The 24,649-nt window shown below is 41.0% G+C and overlaps 1 protein-coding gene and 1 long non-coding RNA gene across 6 annotated transcripts in view; one reads left to right on the forward strand and one right to left on the reverse strand.

The window, feature by feature from the left end:
• ZNF185 (zinc finger protein 185 with LIM domain) overlaps window positions 1-24,649 on the forward strand; it is a 59,731-nt gene that overhangs the window by 10,558 nt on the left and 24,524 nt on the right. For all 5 annotated transcript variants that reach the window (XM_087972114.1, XM_026674680.2, XM_026674679.2 and 2 more), the window contains exons 2-12: window positions 11,238-11,317; window positions 11,965-12,100; window positions 13,681-13,752; window positions 14,130-14,168; window positions 16,282-16,350; window positions 18,086-18,157; window positions 18,319-18,399; window positions 20,191-20,274; window positions 22,634-22,672; window positions 22,786-22,869; window positions 24,035-24,109. In XM_087972114.1, the coding sequence (XP_087828240.1) occupies window positions 11,293-11,317; window positions 11,965-12,100; window positions 13,681-13,752; window positions 14,130-14,168; window positions 16,282-16,350; window positions 18,086-18,157; window positions 18,319-18,399; window positions 20,191-20,274; window positions 22,634-22,672; window positions 22,786-22,869; window positions 24,035-24,109 (776 nt within the window). In that variant the 5' untranslated portion in view covers window positions 11,238-11,292. The remainder of the gene's footprint in view (window positions 1-11,237; window positions 11,318-11,964; window positions 12,101-13,680; window positions 13,753-14,129; window positions 14,169-16,281; window positions 16,351-18,085; window positions 18,158-18,318; window positions 18,400-20,190; window positions 20,275-22,633; window positions 22,673-22,785; window positions 22,870-24,034; window positions 24,110-24,649) is intronic.
• Window positions 1,185-4,938, reverse strand: LOC148129753 (uncharacterized). Its single transcript, XR_015750720.1, has 3 exons — window positions 4,831-4,938; window positions 2,298-2,325; window positions 1,185-1,312 (listed from the first exon to the last, which is right to left on the reverse strand). It is a non-coding gene; the product is annotated as an uncharacterized LOC148129753 (long non-coding RNA).

A 24,649-nucleotide genomic window follows, 5' to 3' on the forward strand; every position in this document is an offset into this window, starting at 1 on the left:
CCTTTTCACTTTCTTCCGCTGCTTCCAACTCTTCTTTGGGAGTGATGTTATCTTTTATAAAATTTAAATTCCAGGGTACCTTAGTTGTTGCTTTTTATCCCAGTCAGCCAAAACTTTCACTTCTTATCTTCCTCCTGCACTTTCTTTTCCAGTTGAGTGCTTCTTTGAGGTGGCCATTTCTGACCACCGCTCCTACCGCCTTCGGGAAAGGGAGTTTGACCAACTGAGGAGGGGAGATGCGGCTCTCCTCGACCCCGCTGGCGATCTCCCCCCTCTTCACCACCTGTACGGGGTGGCTTAGCCCCAAAACCAGCTGGCTCGGGGCACTCCAGCGACGAGCCCAGGCAAAAACCGCGCACAATCGCGGATTCCTGCCTGTCGCCGAAGCCCTGCAAACCGGAAGTCTCAAGGTCTCAACATGTTTTTTTGTAGTATGGTGATCAACATTGGTTGCAGTATTCCAGGTGTGGTCTTACTAGGGTTAAATACTGATTAAATTAAGTACTGATCCTAAAATAATAACGTCTATTTATTTGGGTGGTGCAATATTTTCGAATCCATTTCAGCAGAGTGCTCTAGAGTGAATGAAAGCATGAATGTTTCCCCTGTCTGTAGCTCTTTATAGCAGGTATGTCTTTTTCAAACACTGTGCTATGTTCATGTCTTCATCTCTTAAAAAGACTTTCTTGGAATGAAATGTGAAGCACTGCACAGATATGTGGTATGAAGATAGTCTACCCTGGAGTGGAACCCTTGCTCTCTTCCTATCCTTATTATCAATCACATACAGCTGTTTCTCACAGATGCTAGCCTTCAAGTCAATTTTTGGTGCGCTTGTATGACATGCTACACCAAATTAAGGGGTATGGTATTTGTAGTTCATTGAGTTGTAGAAACCAGGCCTCACATTAGATCTTAGTGTACCTTATTTCTTGGCCCAAAGTATCTTATATAACACAACTGCTATGCCTTGTTAACCTGGATTTCCCCACCCTCCTTATGCTAATCTATGACCGTAATAAAGATTTGATTTGATTACTTTATTGTAAATCAGCCGTTAAGAGCACAGAAGCTTATTTCTAACAACCCAGTTACCAGAACTATAAATGTGATGTAATCTGAAAATCACCTCACTGATATAGAAATTGCAACTGAGTAAAAAAACAACAAGCAAGCAAGGTATATCTCCTCTAAATAAATTTATGAATAAATTTAGAGACATTCTGATGATCCAACGGTAGACAAACTTCTTCAACCTGCTCTGCAGGTTGTGGCAGCCAAAGGGCCTCCTTCCTTATTCAGTGGAAGAATTCTGTTGAATAACAATTTAGAATTAATTGTAAGTAACAACAATAATTGCTCTAAGCGATAGTGGGGTGAGGCACATCAGGAGATGTTAGTACAGGCAGGAAATTCACCAGTTGTAAAACAGCTACAATAGTCTTAGAACTGAACCTTCTGTCTCTCTGGGACTGTTGTTTCCATCCTACTCCTCAAGATCTGTCATGCTCCTGTTAGAATCTGACTCTGAGGGAGAGGAGGAACAGCTGACAGGGAGTGGAAGTGTGGCTCTGGAGGTTGTGGAGGAAATTGGGGAAGGGAACAGGCCGGCTGGGCATTGAAAATATTTCTAGTCTGTCCATTCTTATCTGAGTTCTGGCGTCTTTCTCAGTGTGTGTATTTCAATATCTGAAGATGTCTTCAAGCCTTTATACTGCCTTGTCTCCTTAATTGCTTCAGTGTGGTTTGTGTTATTTTTTCCCTATTTATAATTTATATGTATTTCCAGTTTGAATGGAATTTCTTCCTTTTCGCAACTGTTTGTGGGGGAGTTTTTTTCTCCAGTCAATGATAATTGGACCTTAGAAGCCAAGTTGAAGGAATTAAAGGGACTTCACCTGTTTTTGTGACTTTCCTGGGTCATCACAAGATCATTGTTCATGTAGACCACTGTTTCTCAACCTTGGAATTGCAAGATGGTGGTCTTCAGCATGCTGGCTGGGGAATTCTGGGAGCTGAAGTCCACACTTCTTAAAGTGGCCAAGGTTGAGACACATCCCACCCATCTCTTCCTTCCAACACTACTTGGAATTATTTTGAGCAAAGGGATCAAATTGTCAACCCACCAATACAATCATCTTTTCGTAAGTTGGAAGAACTGTAATCCTTCAAAGGCCATCTTCCACTAGGGACTTTCATAGCATGGTCTCGCCATTGCTGGCCACATGACTTTTATTTTGGCACAGAGACGGTTGACTGGATTGGGCGAGAAGAAAGTGATTAGTTGGGAAACCTACCTGGATGCCAAAGACTGGAATGCTGCACCTGGAGATAAGAATCTTAATTAGAAGGAAAAAATTGAATCTTTATTAATTGGGCTTGGAGGACTTTCTTATGCCTACTAAAAAGGAGCACCCTATATATGTATATGCTGTATGTCTCTGTGTGCAATCTACACATGTTCTCATTGAGATGCCTACTTTTTCCGTATAGCACACTCCAACTGGCATTTCAGTCTTGGGTTTATGGCCAGTATTTCTGCCCTTGGGATGTGGAATAACAGCATAAGCATTGAGGGATAGCCAAGAAAACCAGTGGATTCTCAACGTTCAAAAGCTGCAATGACTTGGGGATCTATCAAGGGTTGTAATTCTACTTGTAGTATTGAGAGGTGAGGTGAGCTTTAAAGAAGTGAAAAGAAGGACTAGGGATGACATGATAGCAGTAGTCCAATATTTGAGGGGCTGCCACAAAGAAGAGGGAGTCAAGCTATTCTCCAAAGCACCTGAGGGCAGGACAAGAAGCAAGGGGTGGAAACTAATCAAGGAGACATCCAACTTAGAACTAAGGAGAAATTCCCTGACAGTGAGAACAATAAACCAGTGGAAGGTCCCTTCCAACCTTGTTATTCCGTTGGAACTGGATGATAAAATGTTCAAGCATGAGTAGATAAGAGATGGCACCTTTGGAAGTAAAAAAAAAACCCATCTCTTGATATTAACAAGCAACTACATTTGATTGGATACACTTGATTTGATTGGAGCTGCAAAAAAAAAAGATATTGAGCGCCGGAATTCAAAATCACAGGTGTGCAGATAAAAGTAAACCATCTGTTCTTAAATCCCAACTGCTGAAACCTAGTTTGAAAACCATGTTCTTGTTCAGGGAAGAAAGGCTGATCCCTCCAGGAAGAAAGTACATTCAACACCCTGTCATTTCCAAATGTTCAAACTTTTGCTTACGGAGAAAAAGCAGAAAATCAAGGTTGATTTTCCACTAGGTTTACTGCTGTTTTGAATATTTGGGGTAGGGTTTGTATTTTGGTGGAAAGTTGCTGAATTGGCATTTCCTTCTGCAGTTCAGGTATTTTGGAATATTCTCGGGTTTCCGTGCATTTTGCAATATCATTTTTCCACACCGGGAGTGGATCTCCAACCTGCTGGTGCTTTTTATCTATGGAAATTTGCAATTAGCATTGAATAATAGAAGCTTCAGAGGTAGAGGTGGGTGGGACATTACTGGGGTGCCTAGAAATTCTGGGAACTGAAGACTGGCATGGTGTGTGTCAGAACAGAGCTGGAAGGAATCTTGAGGTCTACTAGTCCAGCCCCCGGTCAAGCAGAAGAACCTATACAATCTCAGACAAGTGACTGTCCAGTCTCTTCTTAAAAACATCCAGTGATGAAGCACCCACAATTTCTGAAGTTCCCCTGGTTAATTGTCCAGTCTTGTCTTAAAAACCTCCAGTGATGGAGCACCTACAACTTCTGAAGGCCAGCTGTTCCACTGGTGAATTGTCCTCACTGTTGGAAGTTTCTCCTTAATTCCAGGTTGCTTCTCTCCTTGATTAGTTTCCATCCCTTGTTTCTTGCCCTGCCCTCTGGTGCTTTGGAAAAGAAGTCGACTCTCCCCTCTTCCTTGTGGCAGCACCTCCAACACTGAAATATTGCTGTCTTGTCACCCCTACTCCTTCTCCTTTTCTCTAGCCTAGCCATACCAAGTTCCTGCAACCTTTCATATGTTTTAGTTTCCAGGCCTTTAATCCTCTTAGTTGCTCGTCTCTGCTCTGCCTGTCATAATGTTCAAGAAATTAAACATTTTGCAAATACAATCCTAGCCGCTGTTAATACATTTACAATCAAATATTTTAAATCTTTACTGTATATATCTGGTAAAATTCCCAATAAAAATATCTCTGGTTTCAAGTCTATATGTTTCTTCAGTGGTGGGATTCAACATTTTTTACTACCGGTTCTGTGGGCGTGGCTTGTCGGGCGTGGTTTGTTGGACGTGGCAGGGGGAAGGTTACTGCAAAATCCCAATTCCTTCCCCACCCCACTAACCTGCTTTCCAGCTCTGTTCTCCTGTGCAGGACAACCAAAGAAGACCCAGCCGATCAGCTGGGACTCAACGGGAGGCAAAGAATAGATGGGGACGGGGCCAGTCAGAGGTGGGATTTGCCGGTTCTCCAAATGACTCAAAATTTCCGCTACCGTTTTGCTTCAAAAGCTCTGATTGGCACTTCCCTCCAAACCTATCCGCAGACCCTCTTGAGCTCAGGACCTGATGATCACAAGAAAACATTCGTGTAGGATCTGGTTTTTTAATCCCCAATACAGATTGCCTTGCTGCAGGCAGTGGGTTGTTTTTCACCCTCCCAATTTATAGCTTTCATTTGTTGGGATTTCCTGATAATTTCCTGTACAAGTGTCCACCAACTGCTACCTTGGCATGGATAAAATCTAACCCTTTCTCTGGAAAAAAAATAAAAATAAAAAGTTTTCTGGCTATGCTGGTTTGTGGATATTAGTAGTTGTTAGAACTCCTTACTTCCAGCTCTGACTGGGAGTTGATGAAGATTAGCAGGTGAATTGCCTGCAGTCAACAAAGTCCCCAAACACTGATTGGAGAGGGGTAAATCTTTCTGCTCCTGATTCAGCAGCTTGAGAGAGGGGGAAAAAATGTCCTCTGTTGACATTTCCCAGCTCGAAAACAGGAATAGAAGCCAAGAGAAGAAATGAGTGGGCAGATCAAGTTTTTATGAAATCTTCGACAGGGGTTGAAGTGTTTCACTACCAGCGACATGAGCTGTAAGTGAATCAGAACTAGATGATTTCATACCAACTCAGGAAAGACAACCCTGGATTTGAGAGTGGAGGGTTTAGGTATCCTAATGCAGAGGTCCCTAACCCCGCCCCCCTTGATATGTGGGCCAGCACTGGGCCACATCATGCCAGAAACCAGGCCACACAAACAAGCGAAGCTCCATCCGTGGGATTATTGTAGCTGGCCAGCAACCGCGGAGCTGGATGGTGAGGAGGTTGGGGAGGAACATGGACCAGTCCTAGAGTCCAGGGATGAGGCCAGGGCCGTCTGATAGTTATCAGCTGCCTTTGGAGTCAGACATTAGTGAGGCAGAAGAACAGCTGGAGCCTGTTCCCAGTGTGCGCATGCACAGAGTTGCCAGAAGGAGGGAACAGCTAAGGAACAAGGGTCGACTTCAGAGTAAAGCCACAGGTGGACAGTGAATGGGCCCTCCCATAGGGAGTAAAAGAGTAGCAAAAGGGGAGTGGAGTTTTGCAGGAAACAATTAGTTCATTTGGGTGAAGATCTGTTCCTACATTCTTGCCAAGTGTCGTTTGCTACAGTGTGGCGTCTGAAGGATATCTGCTTGGCAGCTCTCCAGGCCTGATAAGGGTCAGTAATTAGGAAGTATCTTGGCCGGGACTTTGCTAGAGAGGAATTCACTGTAAACTTAATAAAAAGGGTTTATCGGGATGAGGAGTTGGCTTCGTCCTGTTGGGAAAGTCTAGGTCAGAACGGGGAGACAGGAAGTACATGAAACCATGCTCCCTCCGGTCCACGGAAAAACCTCTCCCCATGGAACCAGTTCCTGGTGCCCCCAAAATTGGGGTCTGCTGTCCTAATGGATGTTAAACTACAGGTTAATATGAGTCCTATCCTATTCCATTTCTGGAGTCATTCATAGCAACATTCTACAATTTGAAGGCATTATTTTATTTTTATGGAGTGGCTGAGGACTTCCACTCTCCAGCCTGAGCAGGGAGTTGGACTCAAAAGACCTCCCTTCCAACTCCCTTGTTCTTCTGTTGTATGCTCGTGTCAGCCTGCTTCTTTATCACAATGGCATCTTCTTGGTTTTATGTGACATCCCAGTTATCCCAAAAAAAGTGGCGTCGACAACACGTCAGTAGGAAAAATACGTTCCTGTTCAGCTCGCAAGCACACCCCTAGATTCCGAGCTGTTTCTTTTTCCTGTTTGGTGTGGTTTCTGTCCTCACCCAGTTCTCGGAAATGTGTGTGTGTTTCCACAACAGTGGAGTACGAAATGCCAAAAACGGAGCTTGTCTGGGCACACCCTTCAAAGGGTTTCTACAGAAACAGTGGTGTTTGTAAAGGCCCCTAAAACTAACTCTGTGCTGTGGCCAGAGGTGGTATTCAGCTGGTTCTGACCGGAGAACCGGTAGCAGAAATTCTGAGGAGTTGGGAGAACCGGCAAATACTACCTCTGACTGACCCAGCCCGCATCTATTCTCTGCCTCCCATTGAGTCCCAGATGGTTGGCTGGGTCTCCTTTGGTTGCCCTGCGCAGGAGAACGGAGCTGGAAAGCAGGTTAGTGGGGTGGGGAGAGAATGGGGATTTTGCAGTATCCTTCCCTTGCCACGCCCACCAAGCAATGCCACTCCCACTAAGCTGCATCCACAGAAACGGTAGTAAACTTTTTTGAATCCCATCACTGCTTAAAATACCACCTAACGTGAGTTTGCAGCTAAATATGGCCCAGAACTCTATCTCCAGTTGCAATGAGCTAAGAATCCCTATGGATTGAAAGAAAAAGAAAAATGTATCCTCACCAGGAAGATGAAATATGTTGGGTTTTTAAAATAATGTACAGTAGCAATTAAGTATATGCTTTCCAATGTATTCGATTGTTTCTCTCTGTTCAGTATTTTGTGTCCCAGTGACGACACAGTCTGCGACACAAAAATGAAAGCGAGGAACAATCATTAACAGCAGATAGTGGTCCATCCATACCCTGATATTAATATCTACCAGTAGTGGTGTCCACAACGTGATGCATCCAGGAGCAACCTCCCCTTTATCCAACTGTAGATCTAGATCAGAGGTCTCCAAACTTGGCAACTTTAAGACTTGTGGACTTCAACTCCCAGAATTCTCCAGCAGCTACGCTGGAGTCCACAAGTCTTAAAGTTACCAAGTTTGGGGACCCCGATCTAGATTCACAACATTCTCCATGGGACACCAAAGAGTCAAGTTTTTCCTCCTCAGCTCTCAACTGTCCCCGCCCGCCTCTCATCTGAACTTGGAAAAAGCTCACCCCAAACATTCAGGCTGCACTTGAATTTCTGGCTTGGCAAATTTATGCAAAGCTGGGCATGTCAGTAGTTTGCTTCAGCAATGGCTTTGGGCAACAACAAGCAATTCTTGCCAATGCTCAGCTTTTCTGAGCATGAATCACGCTGCAAATCTCAACCCAGCTCTTTAGTGACAGTTTCCTCCTGCCCTATCAAATGTACAGGTACTGTACAGGAGGTATTTTATTTTATTTTATTGATTTATTGATTTATTTATGTCAATTGCTTACAAGATAATAGGTATAAGTAAAAACATAGTTATGAATACATGGATACATATAAGAAAAATAAAAAAAAAAAACAATAGGACAGGGACGGTAAGCACGTTGGTGCGCTTATGCACGCCCCTACAGACCTCTTAGGAAAGGGGTGAGGTCAATAGTAGAAAGTCTAAAGTTAAAGTTTTGGGGTTTGGGGAAGAAACCACAGAGTCAGGTAGAGTATTCCAGACATTGACCACTCTGTGGCTGAAGTCGTATTTCCTGCAATCTAGTTTGGTGTGATTAACCTTGAGTTTGTATCTATTGTACTTCGCTCAATAGTAGTAACTGTGAGAGGGATCTTGGAGTCCTAGTGGACAATTACTTAAATATGAGCCAGCCGTGTGCTGCAGCTGACAAAAAAGCCAACACAGTTCTAGGCTGCATAAACAGAGGGATAGAATCAAAATCATGTGAAGTGTTAATACCATTTTATAAGCCTTGGTAAGGTACATTTGGGATACTGCATCCAATTTTAGTCATCACCATGTTAAAAAAGATGTTAAGAGGGCAGAGAAGAGCAACCAGGATGATTAGGGGACTGGAGACTAAAACATACAATGAACTGTTGCAGGAATTGGTTATGGCTAAGAAGAGAAGGACCGGGGAGACATGATAGCAGTGTTCCAATCTCTCAGGGGTTGCCACAAAGAAGAGGGAGTCAAGCTATTCTCCTAAACACCTGAAGGCAGGACAAGAAGCAATGGATGGAAACTCATCAAGGAGAGAAGCAACTCTCTCCTCTATTCTACTCTTCCCTAGAACTAAGAAATTTCCTGACAGTTAGAACAATTAACCAGTGGGACCTCTTGCCTCCAGAAGTTGTGAATTTTCCAACACTGGAAGTTTTTAAGAAGAGATTGGATAACCATTTGTCTGAAGTGGTGTAGGGTTTCCTGCCTGAGCAGAGGTTTGGACTGGAAGACCTCCAAGGTCCCTTCCAATTCTGTTATTCTATTCTATTCTATTCTATTCTATTCTATTCTATTCTATTCTATTCTATTCTACCCTACCCTACCCTACCCTACCCTACCCTACCCTACCCTACCCTATCCTACCCTACTTTATTTTATTATATTTTATTTGTTTGTTTGTTTATTTATTTATTTTGACAAGCAATTATAAGATAACAGGTATAAGTATAAACATAGTTATGGATACATGAAATGGATACATATAAGAAAAATAAAATCTACTGAAACGTTGAATACTCTACTCTACTCTACTCTACTCTACTCTACTCTACTCATATTTTACTAGTAATGATAGCAATAGCATTTAGACTAACTGTATATACCACCTGTAGTGCATTACAGCACTCTCTGAGCAGTTTATAAGATCAGCATATTAACGCCAACGATCTGGCTCCTCATTTTACCGACCTCGGAAGGATGGAAGGCTGAGTCATCCTTGAACCAGTCAGCATCGAACTCCAGACTACGGACAGAGTTAGCCTGCAATACCACATTGTAACTATTGTGCCAGCAGGGCTCCTAGTCGTTGGGAGTTGGAGGCTAAGCCTGCAAGATTAGCACTCACAGCCCTGGAGAATGACCCATGGGCCACGCGGGATCTTGGAACACTTTTCTTTAGGACCCTACAAGCTCCTGAAATCACACTTACTGGAATTCAGGAGCATCCCATCACTACAGACCTATCTGTGTTGGCAAATATGCAAGAATGCACACAAACAAGAAATGCAGCGTTTCAGTAGACTGATCCTGGGTGGGGATGGAGGATCGAGAAGACAACAAGATTTGTTATGGGCAGGGAGACTCAAATGTTGAAATCACAAGCCACCCCCCGCCAAAAAGACCCACCAACCTTAGCTCCTTCATTGTGTAATTGCTCTGCTCCTGTGCTAATCTTGGTTCCCCCCTTTTCCATATTTGTCCACTGACTGTTTGGCTTCGATTAACAATATGTTGCCCATCCTGGCTGTGAATGGCAGGCTACAGATTGCAAAGAGCTGTGTTCAAATCCCAGCTCAGCTTAGCTCTGAACTTCATTGGTGACTTCTGCACATTCTCTCAGTCTAAGTCAAATGAACTGTAGCGCCTTGTGGACTTTTTCTTAATGAGTAAAACAGAAGAAAATAAACAAGATTTATAGTCCCCCCCCCTATTTATTTATTTATTTATTTTATTTTAATTATAAGAATACAACACAGTGCATCCATTCTGGCATTACAATTGTTATACATATATAAATTTTACTTCACCATTTACAAACCTCTTGTCTGATACATTGTTTACTAATTATTCTAATCATCATAGCTATTTATGTTCCGACCTTGCCTTCTTCTATGCAACCACTGATAGAATTTATTCCACATTTCATAGTACTCAGATTCCTCCTTGTTTTTTTTTAATTCTAGGGTTAACATCTCCAATTCTACACTGGCCATAATTTTCCTTATGAGCTCTGTTTCTGGCAGTTATGCTTATTCTTCTTCCAGTATTGCACATATATTTTTCTAGCAACCATCAACCCATGTACTATTAGATACATTAAATCCTTCCTATATCCTTCTGGTATTATTCCTAGAAGAAAAAATTCTGGCTTAAATGGAATATATTCTCCCACCATTTGTTCCACCCATGTCTGGATCAATCTCCACTACCTTTTTGCAGTATTGCAGGTCCACCACATATGAAAAATATTTATAGTTTGATTATTTAGATAGGATAGATATAGAAAGGAGAGAGTCATGATCAACTTTAGAGAAAAGTTTTTCATCCTACTAATAAGGGCCGTAAAGAAAAATGGAAGTGGTATCCTCTTTGTATCTTGTTTCTTTCTTTTCTACTTTTCTCTTACTTTTTCTTTCTTGCACTTTCGACTTTCTCTCTCTCTCTCTTTCTGATTTCTTCCTTTTTATTTTTCTTCCTTTCTTATTCTATATCAGTTTAGATGAGGGTTTGAACTTTGCTTTTAAAACTTTCAATAACATTATATGAAAAATTAAGTAACATTAACTGTGGGATATTAATCCCATAGACCAGTGCCCCTCCCCCAAGCATTTGGGCACCAGGGACCGGTGAGGAAAGAGGTTTTTCCATGGACCAGAGCGGGCGTCGTTTTGCATCATAAAAATACATTCATCATAAATCGTAAGATACAACACTTAGTGATAGTCATAGGATACTAAATAAACAATCAACATAATTCATACTAGGAAACTAAATAAAACAATATAAATCGTAAAAAAAAGCAACAAAGTTATAGTCATAAGTAGAAAAGGAGATAGGTAATAGGAAAGACGAGAATAATAATAATAATACAGTCTTACTAAATAGTTTGATAGTGTTGTGGGAACTAGTTGTTTAGCAGAGTGATGGCACGGGGGGAAAACTGTCCTTGTGTCTAGTTGTTCTGGTGTGCAGTACCCTATAATATCATTTTGTGGATAGGGACCATTCTGACTTTTCCGCCTAACCTACAGAGATCCTAATTTCCAGAACAGGTGTGTGCTGTGAGTACGGCTTTCTTGGAACACCAAGAGAAGGCTGAGGAGCATCTGTTTGCCTTCTGCTGCATTTTACAATAATAAACTGGTTTTTATTTCTTCTGTCCTAGTTACGTTTTCGTGTCAAACACTGGAAACTGCACGGTGAGGGAGCCAGTGTGAATCATGCTGTCTCTTGGCACCATGAAAGGTAAAATGAACATTATGGGACACTTCATCGCAAATTTGTGTAATGTGCTTCCTTTAAACCTGAAGTACTGAGATGCCTTGGAGTTATGCTGCAGGGTTAACTATAAATGTCAACACAACTTGATTACTGTTAAAAATCCAGAAATCAGACAAAACGAATAGAGATGAGTTAGGAGGAGTCTGGAAACGCTTTTAAAGATTACACGTTTTATTAAAAGTCATAAGCTTTTATGAGCTACAGCTGATGGCATCAGATAGAACAATTAAGGATTTAAATTATGTTGGATTTAAATGGTTGTGCAGCTACAAATTACACCTGAGACAAATTAGCAGCCCTTTCTCAGTTAATAATTGTAATGTATTCCAATTGTGTTTATTTGTTGAGACCTCCTGAGATAGCCTCAAAGTTGTTGATGAATGTGAGCTCAGCACTTATGCCAGTCAAGTTTCTCTTTTTCCAAAAACAACCTTGAAATCTTTAAAGCCACTTTTCCTCCTGAATAAACTGGTCAAAACCGGACTGTGTGGAATGAGAAGGTTCCCCAAGACAAGTTTGTAAGACCAAGCTTTCTAAGTCCATCTAATACTCATTGGACTCTCTGTTCTGGAGGGGCTTCCAACTTCTTCTGGGTCTGGTTTTTTTTTTAGATGGCGTCATCCTACCCAGTGAGGAAGACCGGAAACGGATTATCACCCAAATGAAAGTAAGGACGACCCTGAAAGGGGACAAGAGTTGGATCCATCACAAGTCTGATTCTGAGGAGAAACAAAACCACGGTCCATTGTGAGTATGAAAAAACTCTGCACTAATATTTGCTCCAGTTCCTTGAATGTTTTCTTCCCTTGGTAAAAAAAAAAAAAGGCTTCTTTTTACCTACCTCACCCTCAGAAGACATTTCCATGCTCTTCGTGTCCTTCTGGCTCAGAGGAGAGCTCAAAGAACATCACTCAATCAGCGTCCACCTCTCACACACTGATCATGTGGGAATAGTAAAGGTAAAGCTTCCCCTCACACCAACATGCTAGTTGTTTCCAGCTCTAGGGGGCGGTGCTCATCTCCGTTACAAAGCTGAAGAGCCAGCGCTGTCCGAAGACGTCTCCGTGGTCATTTGGCCGGCATGACTAAACACCGAAGGTGCACGGAACGCTGTTACCTTCCCACCAAAGTGGTCCCTATTTTTCTACTTGCATTTTTACATGCTTTCGAACTGCTAGGTTGGCAGAAGCTGGGACAAGTAACGGGAGCTCATTCTTTTATGCGTGGTGCTAGGGATTTGAACCGCCAAACTGCCGACCTTTATGATCGATAAGCTCAGCGTCTTGGCCCCTGAGCCACCATGTCCCTAAGAAATAGTACTCACCTCAATATTCCACACAGGCCTAAATTGAGAGGAGAGAGGGTGTTAATATAGGGATTAAACCTCTTTAGGAGTGTGGTGTCTAAAAATTAAGGAGGCAGAACGAGGCAAGCTTCTGCAGCTGTAAACTGTGCATAGGAGGAAATTCCACCATTTTGGGTGCAATTGTTTGCTATCTGCAATCTGCTGAGGAGATGATGAAACATCAAAAGGCAGGACAGTGATGTATCATCACACAACCTAGCTACTAAAAACTTGGTGGTGCAAAATTAAATTCTTCCTTTCAAAGCTTAATTTTCAACGCCTTTTCTATCAAATTGAACACAAGCTAAGTTTTTCTTCAGATCAAACTCTACCATTGGGAACCTGTAGCTCATACCTTTGTGGGTTTTTTTGACAACAGGATGGGGGGAAAACATCACAGAGGTCTCCCCCAATGGTTTTTTAGCTTTCCAGTCTGGTGTACAATTCTGGGCTTCTCTGAAAGGCCTTCTCAGCCTAGCACTAGCTGAGGTATCCATGCACCTGCTGCTTAGTTGCATGCCCACCTATTCAGTTGTTATCCATATCTATCCAAACATTGTATCTTGGATCCTACTGAACATTCTTAAGGGATCAAGCAGCAGGTATTGCATCTTTTGCAAACCTTGTCCTGTTCCTGCAATTCTTCTTCTTCTTCTTCTTCTTCTTCTTCTTCTTCTTCTTCTTCTTCTTCTTCTTCTTCTTCTTCTTCTTCTTCTTCTTCTTCTTCTTCTTTCTTCTTCTTCTTTCTTTCTTCCTCTTTCCTCCTCCTCTTCCTCTTCCTCTTCCTCTTCCTCTTCCTCTTCCTCTTCCTCTCTCTTCCTCTTCCTCTTCTTTCCTCTTCCCCCCTCCCCCTCCCCCTTCCCCCTTCCCCCTCCTCCTCCTCCCCTAGTGCCAGATCCATCCTTAATTTGAGGTGCTTTGTCCTGCCTTGTCCAACAAGAACTCTAATATCTTTGTTTTGAAAATGTCTATCTTCTTTCAGGACACCTTGTACAGCGCCATCTTCCCACAGAGAACCACAGTCTCCTTCAGCACAAAAAAATCTTTCCCCAAAGTGAGTGTGTTGCTTTTTTATTATATTTTGATTGTGATATTATACCCAATTTTTTTTTTTAAAAAAGAGACACTTCCACAAAGAATGATCCCTTGAATTTTGAGCACAGGAGATAATGTGCATAGCACCAATGGCACTTTTATTTTTGGAAAAATACTTTATTAGTTTTACCTTTAAAAGAACAACATAACTACAAATTATGTACAACAAAAAGACAAATAGGCCTTGGCATAGGCCAAGAGGGAGAGAGAGGAAAGCCTAAGAGAGGGGAAAGGGAAGAGTAAGGCACTTTTATAACCGGGGAAGGCTTGGATTACCTTCAGATATTGAGAAAGTCATGGGGTGCTCACATCTGATTGTCTCTCTCTTCCATCTAGTTCTTCTACTGCCACATCATCTTCTGGGTATCTCATCAGGTGAGTCAAAAGAAATTGCAGTGCTCGGTTGCATCAGCAGAAGGGTAGTTTCAAGTTGAAACGAAGCGATAGCACCACTTTATACTGCACTGTTGAGTCCACACTTGGAATACTGGTTATCCAGGATACAAAAAAGAGAAGAGCAACAAGAAAGATAAAAGGTCTGGAAAGTAAACCATACAATGAACAATTGAGAAAACTAAATGCGTCTAGTCCAGGGATGGAATGCTATCGGTTTGGCCTGGTTCTATAGAACCGGTAACTCTGAAGAGCAGCAGACACCAAACCGTCATCTGTTTGGCCCACCCACCTGCCCGGGCTCTTGGCTGTCCTTTATTTCCTGCTTTTTCAACCTCACCTGCTTTACGCAGCTCAGCTGAGGTTGAAAAAGCACGAAAGAAGAGGATTTTCAAACGCTGCGCACCCACACATAGCGCTTGTCAGCTGTCCGGGTGGCACAGCTGATGTTTTTTGCAATTGTTTTACACGTGCGCGCATGAAGCCCTCTGACCGAACGCACTCTGACCGAACCGATAGTAACACTGGTGCAGTCCCACCCCTCATCTAGTCCAGCAAAGAGAAGTACTAGGGGTGATTGTATATGGAGATTCTCAGTCATCCAGGTCCTGGTTGTCCCAAAGGTGCTTTTTTCAAGAGGCATTTGAAGGTGTTTTGCTTCTTATCCAAGAAGATTCTCATCCAATATGTACCATTTAGGTGACCCTAAACCTCCAGGTGGCCTCAAGGACTCTCTAAAAGGATGCAAATGACCAGCTGACTGCAAGGAATACAAATCCTTCCATTCCCCCACCCCCATCCAGTCAGAGCTGAAGAAGCTTCTTGGATGAGAAGCGAAACGTCTTCAAAGAAAAACAGAAAGTCCAGTTGCCTCTTGAAAAAAAGCACCTTTGGGATTGACTAGGGGTAATATGGCAGTCTTGCAGTACTTGAGGGGCTGATACAGAGAAGAGGGTGTCAACCTAATCTCCAAAGCACCAGAGGGCAGGGCAAGAAGCAATGTGTGGAAGATCATTAAAGAGAGATCCGACTAAGGAGAAATTTCCTGAGAGTAAGAATAATTAATCAATGGAATGGTTTAGAATAGGGGTCAGCCACCCATGGCTCTGGAGCTGCATGTGGCTCTTTCATCCCTCTGCTGGGGCTCCCTGTCGCTGGTCGGCTCCACAATTGATAGGGCTTTTGGTTAGGACAGGTAGAGGAAAAAGGATGCTACACTAAGAGGAGACTCTATGGTGGTGGAACCGGACTTCCGGTCGGCCGAAGAAAAAGGACGCCGTGCTAGGAGGAGACTCTATGGTGGGTGAACTGGACTTCTGGTTGGCAGAGAAAAAAGGATGCCACACTAGGAGGAGACTCTATGGTGGTAGTGGTGAACCGCACTTCCGGTCAGCTCCAGAATTTAATGGGGGCTTCCTGTTAGGACCTTTGTGGCTCTTTGAGTGTTTAAGGTTGACCCCTGGTTTAGAACATAGAACACAGAATATGAGAATGGACCTTGGAAGTCTTCTAGTCCAACCCCCTGCTTGAGCACAAGATCCTGTACCATTTCAGACAAATGGCTGTCCAGTCTCTTCTTAAAAGTCTCCAGCAATGGGGCTCCCACAACTTCTGAAGGCAAGCTTACCTCCGGAAGTCATGGTGCTCCATCACTGGAGGTTTTTAAGAAGAGACTGGACAACCAATCATTCAGAATGGTCTAGACTAGGGTCTCCTGTTTGACCAGGGAGTTGGACTAGAGAACCTCCAAGATCCCTTCTAACCTTATTCTAAATTGAAATAGAAAAGAGGAAATAGTTCATTTCTTTCAGTATCTGGAATTCCTGCTGTGAATGTTGATCCTTTTGTGGCCCAAATAACACAGAACAGAGGGCAGAGTCGATACAGAATCAGTCAGCTGAGTGGTCTTAGAATCCCAGTCGAACACCAAAACTATCCATATGAACCTAAGTAGGATGAGTAAATGCAATGGAGTGTTCTGTAAGAGGGCACTGATCAGCACTATTCCAGGTTGCAAAGCTTTGCTCTAGGTTCCGGTCTATTCACCTGATGAAATTTGACCCAGGAATTTTCTGGATTTCTCTCTTTCTTCTAGGGGAGTTTTCACCAAGACCATTGATAAGTCGTCTCCTTCCAAGACAGCATCCAATGAGACGCAGAAAAGGTTGGTCTACTCTAAGAGTCAAACTTCAACTTTGTTAGCTTGGTACTAAGAGGAACAGAGGCGTTCCAGTTAAGTCACCTGCAACAATTTTTGCTGGATTTCTATGATACCATTGCTGGAGGTAACAGAGAGCTCCAGTTCTCTTTTGCTAGAGCATGCATTCAACCCACAAAGAACAGCATGCATTTTTCTGCATGCAATATCTTGTGACTTGTCACTCCTATCCTTTAGTATAGCTCTGTCTTTAATAAATTCAAATTAAACAGTGTCATGTGTTGAGGCCTCAAAAGTAGGTTGTGAAACTCGCTGTCTGGAATAGTATTTTTTTTCCAGAAATCTGTATAACTCCCACCCGGATGATGTCCTATAAGGCACTGAACATCTGGAGCTGCTCCATGGGCCTTGAAGCAGGGGAAAAAAACTAAGATGTTGCCTTGTAAGATTTTGTCATGTTTTGTATATGTTTGGATAATGGAATCCTCATATTTGCTTCCTTATTTTACTGCCCTGGTTTTTTTTATTATGTGAAGCATCTGTAGCCAGTCAGAATGGCACATTCTTTAGTTCCTCATAAATAAATAAACAGGATGCATTTAATTTGTTTCCTCTATTAATGAAAATTAAAATCTGTGTCATTGTGGTGCTACAGTCGAGAATCTTGTTTTGTTAGTTATTAATTTCATTAGATTCGGGAAGCTATCTGCTTCCCAAATGGCTCTGGGCAGTGTGCATACTTAAAAGAAAAAGAGAATGTGTGTGTGAGAGAGAGTGATTAAAAACGGTTGAAAACAATGAAAGATATATACTGTGTATACCCAGACAAAATTTCTCACGCTATTCAAAAAGAAAACTGCCCTGGGACCAAAGCCACATTTTCAAAGACTTTTGAAATCCTTATAGGATGGGAGCCAGGTGAATTTTGGAATCTTTTTCAATGGGAAAGTACCATAACTTGTTATCTATGTGCTCTTCTAACCCGTGTTTCCATACATCAAAAGGAAATGCAGAAATCTGCTTTTAAAATAAAATAAAAATGCTTATTTACAACAATGACATTAAAATACTGCAGAGGGACCAATGGCTGATTTTGAAACAGCCTGTCTCTCTGCTTTCCCCATTAATTTTGGGGTGTAAGCAGGGGTGGGCTGCTGGGGTCTTGGGAGTGTCCCTAGCTAAGACTCTGCAGGGCTCGGAGAGCCCCCAATTACCTCAGAAAGACAGGCAGCTCTTAATAGGCTCGATTGAACTTCTGGGCGTTCAGCCAAGAGCATTTCACACCTCATAAAAGTGTTGCAAGCTAGATGAACAATCCACTCAGCACTTGCGAGGGAGAGCCATTGAGAAAATCAGATAACATAGCCACTTGCCTCCGAGGGGGACTAATTCCCAAATAATAAGAATCACGTAACTCACCAGAAACTCCACTAAGACTCCAAGATCCCTCTCACAGTCACTGCTATTCAGCCTGGTTTCACCGAGTCTTTCATTTAAATATTCAATGCATGAAATAATGAACAACTTTTTGGTATATTATCTTTTTTTTTTTAGGTAATTAGGGCAAAGAAGCGATGTTGAGTTGGCCACACCCACCTAGTTGCATGACCACCTCGCCATGCCCACCCAGCCGGTCATTAGGGCTGCTAAAAAGTTTGAAGCCCACTCCTGGGTGTCTCTTTCATCCAGCAGCCCCTCTCTTTTTATCGAATCTCTTGATGTAACCCCTCTTTTTTTTCAGTGTCAAGAGCCCAAGTCAGACCTCCCCCACCACCCAAGGGCCCAAGATGTCCACTGAGGATTACAAAAAACTGTGAGTATCTCAAAAGTAAAGAGGTAGTAGTGGGGCCAGCTGCTGGGCCAAACTGGAAGCATAGATAAGAGTCATCCTTCAACCTTCAGCTGAAGATTAGTTTCTTGGTGAGTAATTGGGGGGAATCTCACCTCCCACTTTCTCTTTTATCTGTGCTTCAGAGCTCCCTACAATATTAAGCGTGAACTCTCCTACCCAGCAGATGGACAACCCTCTGTTTCTCCAGAGGAGCAGAAAAAGAGGTACCTTGATAAAGTCTGGGATTCTGGGGTCCTCTAAGCTTGATGGTTTTCTTGCAGACATTTCTTTTTTTTTTATATATATATAAATTTTATTTGGGTTTTCACAAAACATAATACAAATAAAATATCTTTTTTTGAGAATAGCATGATCCCGGGTTATCACTTCTCCATACAGGCACAAACTCAATTTCACATTCGCCTTTGTGTTCTATTCCATATCTTATTACTATTTTAACATTTTCTCCATAATTTCCCCCCTCCCTTAGTTTTCTCAACCTTGTTTTTAATTATCTCATACCTATCTAAATTCAATTATATATCTTTTTCTAGGTTTCAATGTCTTTCTAATAATTGTATTTATATTTTTGTCTGTCCTGTTTCAATTTCATATTTTCTTTTCTCATTAAACAAAGTTTCCCCTGTAGGACACCTTTGTATCTTTTAATTTTGTCCATTCAACTCTTATTTAAACTTCAATTTATGCCTTTACAATTATAACATTCAATATAACACATAACTTCCAATTGAATTCTGCTTGGTACATTCTTAAAATACACACTATGTTCTTAAATTCTTGCAGACATTTCTTTACCCAAGTAGGTAACACCATCAGTGTTAGAAGGGAATAGGGTTGGTAGAGGGGAGATGGGTGGGAAGGAAGGAAAGGAGGAGGACTGTGGGATCCGTGAATTCTTTGAGTTTGGTGGTTTTCTTGCAGACATTTCTTTACCCAAGTAGGTAACGTCATCAATGTTAGAAGGGAATAGGATTTGTAGAGAGGAGGGGGAAGGGGAGAACTGTGGGATCCTTGGATTCTCTTAGCTTGGTGGTTTTCTTGCAGACGTTTCATTACCAAACCAGGTAACATTGTCAGTGTCATCTATATCAAAGTCAGGGATGTAGTGGTTCTGGATGAGGTCTCGAGCCTTCGCTTTTTATCTAACAAATAAATGCATCCAGAAGTTCCACAGCTGGGAACAGAGGAAGCGGCTTCCTAAGGAATCATATCCTTGGTCCAGCTAATTTAGTACTGTCAACCTGTAAGGAATTGTCCACCAGCCCACCTGGAGATTCCCATTTTTGATGTCTTTTTATTACATGCCATGCAGGTGCCTTCCCTCCTGTTGAGTTACGGTCTTCAACCATTCCAATCCTTCCTTCCCCACCCTTTCCTTCCCAAGTTGTCAGTTAGGTTAAAGACAAGTAAAGTTCAGTCTGGAAAGCTTGAGAGCTTTATAAATATGAGCATAATGACTATTGGATGAAGATGCGTATTAAACTTCAGACAATCTGTTGGGTACCACGTGGGGGTAGAGTTGAGTCAAAGAGTGGAGCTAGAGCAAAAACAAGTTGGAGGGTTGACCATTTTATTTCTAATTCTCATTTTCTTCCTTTCGGCACCATCTTCTCTCCCTTTCCAGACTGCAAGAAGAAACTTTTAGCGGGAATCTGGATGGATTTCTTGAATCAGTTGAAATTCAGACTTAGAGTGACATTAAGTCAATACACAACTCATTGAACATCCCTATTGCACAGATCCTGTTGTTCCCAAGGATTTAAAGACAGAGTTAATCTTCTAACATTAAACCAATCTCTGACATTGCTTTATTCTAACTCAGGCTGAAGAGCAATTGGATGGAACAGTCTTTCATTAGAAAAATTATTTGCAAGTAAAAAGCTAACAGCTGATGGAAAAGAGGAGGAACTTAGAGATGGCGCCAGAATAGAACCTGCGGGTTTTTTTTTTAATGACCCAGAGTTTTATCTCCTTTTTCATCCCTTGTTTTGTAGGACAGAAGCTGCTAGTAGTGTCCTGAGACGAACGGCCGGCAGAGAACGCTCCTATGTCCTTTCAGCGGCAAAGAAAACTGGAGGGTAAATTTTTTTAAAAAAATCCATAGTACGAATGAAGGCTGTGTCCCAGGATGAAGTTGCAGGATCCAATCTGAGTTGGTCACTGGAACCAGAAATTTTGTCTTTTGAGATTTTGGACTCAGGCTGGAGCCTACCTTCAGGGAACTTCCCTCTAGCAGAGTGCTAGCTGTTCTGTGTGTGGAATTTATAGTGCCTGTTGCTTGTGGCTTTTTAGATGTTGATTGGGGTGTGTTGATGGTCGGCTGCCATTTGCTTGTGCTGCCCAGCCCTCGCCTTCTAAGTACTTGATAGGCTGGTGGTAAATCACCATTCCCGTTGACTGATGAAAGGCCCATTTTCCAGGCTTCAATCACTTCCCTGGCTGTTTTTGTGCCTGCTCGTCCAACAATCTTAATGGCGGCAAAAAAAAATTTTTTTTGTAAAAAGTTTTTTATTTTTTCACATTTCAAAAACATCTTTTTTTAGTGAACAGCATGATTCCAGGTTTTCACATATCCATACAAACATGACCTTGATTACATATTCATCTTTTGATTTCATATCACATCATTACATTACATATTTTCTATAAATTTTCTCAAATACTTTTATTTCATATATTTTCTATTCATTTCTTAACTTATTTCTTTTTACTTTAAATAATTCTCATATCTTCATATTCATTATACGTTATACTTTTATCTGTCACATTTGCAATTTCATCGCATATTCTTATTTCATTATTCCAAAAATTCCACCCCAATTCAAATAATTCAGAAAGGTTCCCCTGTAATTACTAATTTGAGTGTATCACCCAATAGCAGCAAAATTGAATATGTGTTCCTGTTCATTACAGTGTGAGGCTATCAATGAATTTTTATTGCAGTCCAAGAAAATACAAACACAACATTCAGAAAATCAATACCATTACTATAGCTGAAAAAATAGTAAAGCATTTATATAGATGGTCCTCACTTAATAACCATTTATTCAGTGACCATTGAGACTTAGGACAGGACTGAACAACTGGATGTATAACCGGTCCTTGAGGTTCTGGCCATCACAGCATCTTCATAGTCATGTGATCACGATCCCAGCACTCAGGGACCAGTTTACAGTTATGACATTGTAGCATCCTGTGATCATGTGTTTGCCATATGTTCCCTGCAGCATCTGACAAGCAAAACCAATGGGGAAGCCAGCAGGAAATCGCCAGTGGTGACCACATGAAATTGCTCTTGACAATGGTGCAGGATTCACTTAAAAATGACAACCTGAAGCACTGAAATTGCTGTTGCAAAGCAATGCAGTTACATGACATCATGCTTTCTGACCATATCACTTAGTGACAAAAATTCCAGGCTGAATTGCCATTGTTAACCAAGGATTACCTGTATAGGATAGGTAACTCTTAATTCCAGAGGCAATCTAGCAGAATTGAAAGACATTTGGAGAAGTTATTCTGATCGGACTACAGGTAGTAAAGATAGATCAAGTCTCAGAGCTGTAAAAAGTATATACAATTGTATACAGTACAATTATATAATGTTTGCAGATGTTGTTATGGAGAAAGTGATAGCAAAGAACATAAGCTAGGATGCAAGGCCTATTCTTCATGGACAGCACCAGTGTTCATATCAGATTCTATTAAATAACTTTAATTCACAAAACAAAACGATGAAATTTAGAAAAGAAAAGCTGCAGTTTTTATAGCAATTCTAAGAAGCTGTGGTCTTCCTATCTCTTGTGTAACAGGAGAACAATATCCCATTGGGATACCCATATCAAAATAACCTACCTTATGTCCGTCCAGAACTTGAAAGTAACATTTAAAGTAGCACAGTATTTAAACAAAATGATTCGGTTGAGATCTGCATATGTGGGATTGATTGGGGTAGATTGGAAGGGCGACTCCGAAACATAATGTTATTATATTTTATCTATATCTTAAATTATTGTACATTATTACAATTTTATTTTGGATTGTATTTTATTACTATTTCATCTTAAATCGTATTTTGTTTAGATTCCATTTTAAATTTTATTTTATCAAGTTCCATTTTAAATAGTATTTTATCAAATTTCATTTTGAATTGCTTTTATTAAATTTTAGTAACAAATTGTTGCTGGAACTTTGCACTTTGATATGGCCCAAGGGCTATTCAATAAAGACTTATTATAGCAATTTGTTAAGTGATTCTATTTTATAGCAATTTGTTAAGTGATTCTATTTATAGCAATTTGTTAAGTGATTCTATTTTATTCAATAACTTTAATTCACAAAACAATGAATGTATTCTTAAATGGAGACCCTGATCTTTTGAACACAAAGGAGTTTTCATTTTTTTTAATATATAATCACAATCTTGTCTGTTTGCAGAAGTCCAGCACAGGAGGTATCAGCCATTGTGGCTAAGAAGTAAGTAAGATTGTAGTCCTTGCCAATGTGAGCAGAAATGTCTTCTATTCTAACAATAGAGAGGCAAGAGGAACTATATATTTTATCTGAAGGGCCTTTTCTTTTCTTGAAAGGATTGATGTACCAGATGACTTTGGTCCAAGATCCAGAAGTCAGACCGTACCTGCCTCTGCCTGGTTCAACAGTCGTGGGAAGAGGTAGATAACCCGTTACTCTTATTCTTGTCATTGCTATTATGATCTACCATCACCATCATTATTTGCTTCCTCTAGTATTTACATTTATCTTTCTTCTTTATATTATTATATTATATAATATATATACACCCCAATTTATATATATAAACAGATGTGTATGTTCCAGCATAACTCTGGAACGTCTTGAGAAATTTCAACCAAACTTGGTACATAGATGACTTACCCTCTGGAAATAAATACTGTGGGGGTAAGACACCTCTAACACTCCTTGGGAGCCTACGTGCCTTAAAATGGCTTCTACTGTACAGCACAGTGGACTTGCCATGGTAATGGCTTCACAGTACTCCACAAGGGGGCTCAGTCTTGTGGAGGAATAAAAGAATTGTGATGCTGTGTGAGAGACAGTACAACAGTGTGAGTCCCGTCTATAGGATTTTCCTGTCTAATACAGGATTGGGATAAATAAACACCCAGGCAACGTCGGATTATCGGCCAGTCACTTATCAAGTGCATAATACTTTCTCAACATTATACAAGTATTTGTGATGAGATGAACTTTTGTATTAGTATTTGCTTGAAATGGTTGAGTTCTTTTTGAAATCCATAATTTCAAATAATTAAAGACAGAACATTAGAAGGGTTTTTATCAGACACTGGTGTAGAGTTTTACTCTTCTGAACTAACAAAGCCACCCTAAAAAAAATTAAAATACTACATCTCCTTTTCCAGCTTTTAATATTCGTATTTTATCATCCCATGCCCTAAAACGTATGCATCCAACAACTTTGCACTATGACATGCAGTGGGTTTAAACTTCGATTTTGCTTGACTAAGATTAATCTTTCTCAGTTGGATTAGTATATGCAGAGTGGTGTGGTGGCCTAGTGGAAATAATGTTGCTTTCCACTTCAAAGGCTAAGAGTTCAATCCTAGGTAGCGGCAGATATTTGTCGTACAACGCAAGGAAAAAAATATCTGCTGTGAACTCTGTGTAGGAATCACGAAGGGCCAGTAAATGCTCAGCTCCATCCATTCACCCCAACTCTTTCCCGGATGAAGGGATTACAGAATTGTAAAAAGGGAATTTAGTTGGATTAGTAATTCCATGGTTTGTAGAGGAATCACAATATGCAAACTAACCAGACTGTTTTGGGTTTGTTGTCAGCACTAACGGAGAAAGAAGAACCTCAGAGTCTCCCCAGAATGAATCAAGATTGGCCAATACTTCTGTGAGAACCAAGTTAGTATAATGTGTTATTTTTCCCCCCCATTCAATAATATGGTCATCAACCTGGCTGCAAAACATTAATTTGCCTTGAAATTTCATTTAAATGAGAAAATAATTTTGAAAGATTTTTATGGACAGGTAGTCAGTGTGATGGCATAATAACACTGCTGTTGACAACTTAAGTGTGCCAAATTACTTTAAAATAGTACATTACCATCCATCAAGTAAAATAATGTGATGATTAAAGTAGCAATTAAGCTCGCAGGTGTAAACTTCAATTTCAAGCTGCTATCATGATCAGATTATAGCCACTGCCAATTACAAAAAAGATATATCTCCCGCGTTCAATATCCATATTACATTAAGGAAGCATCCCATCACACTAAGGTCTCCATAGAGATGGGAAACTCTCCTCTAGAAGTTCTCCAGAGGTTGCTGAACTACAGCTCCCAGCATCCTTCACTTATCTTGCTGATTGGGGCTGATCAAAATTGTACTTAAGCAATATCTGTGGACAGTTCCCATATTTTCATTTAGCAAATGCACAACATC

Source organism: Notechis scutatus, chromosome 10 (assembly GCF_049901735.1).
Source record: "Notechis scutatus isolate UNSWTSFEM ecotype Mainland chromosome 10, rNotScu1.2, whole genome shotgun sequence".
NCBI lineage: Eukaryota > Metazoa > Chordata > Lepidosauria > Squamata > Elapidae > Notechis > Notechis scutatus.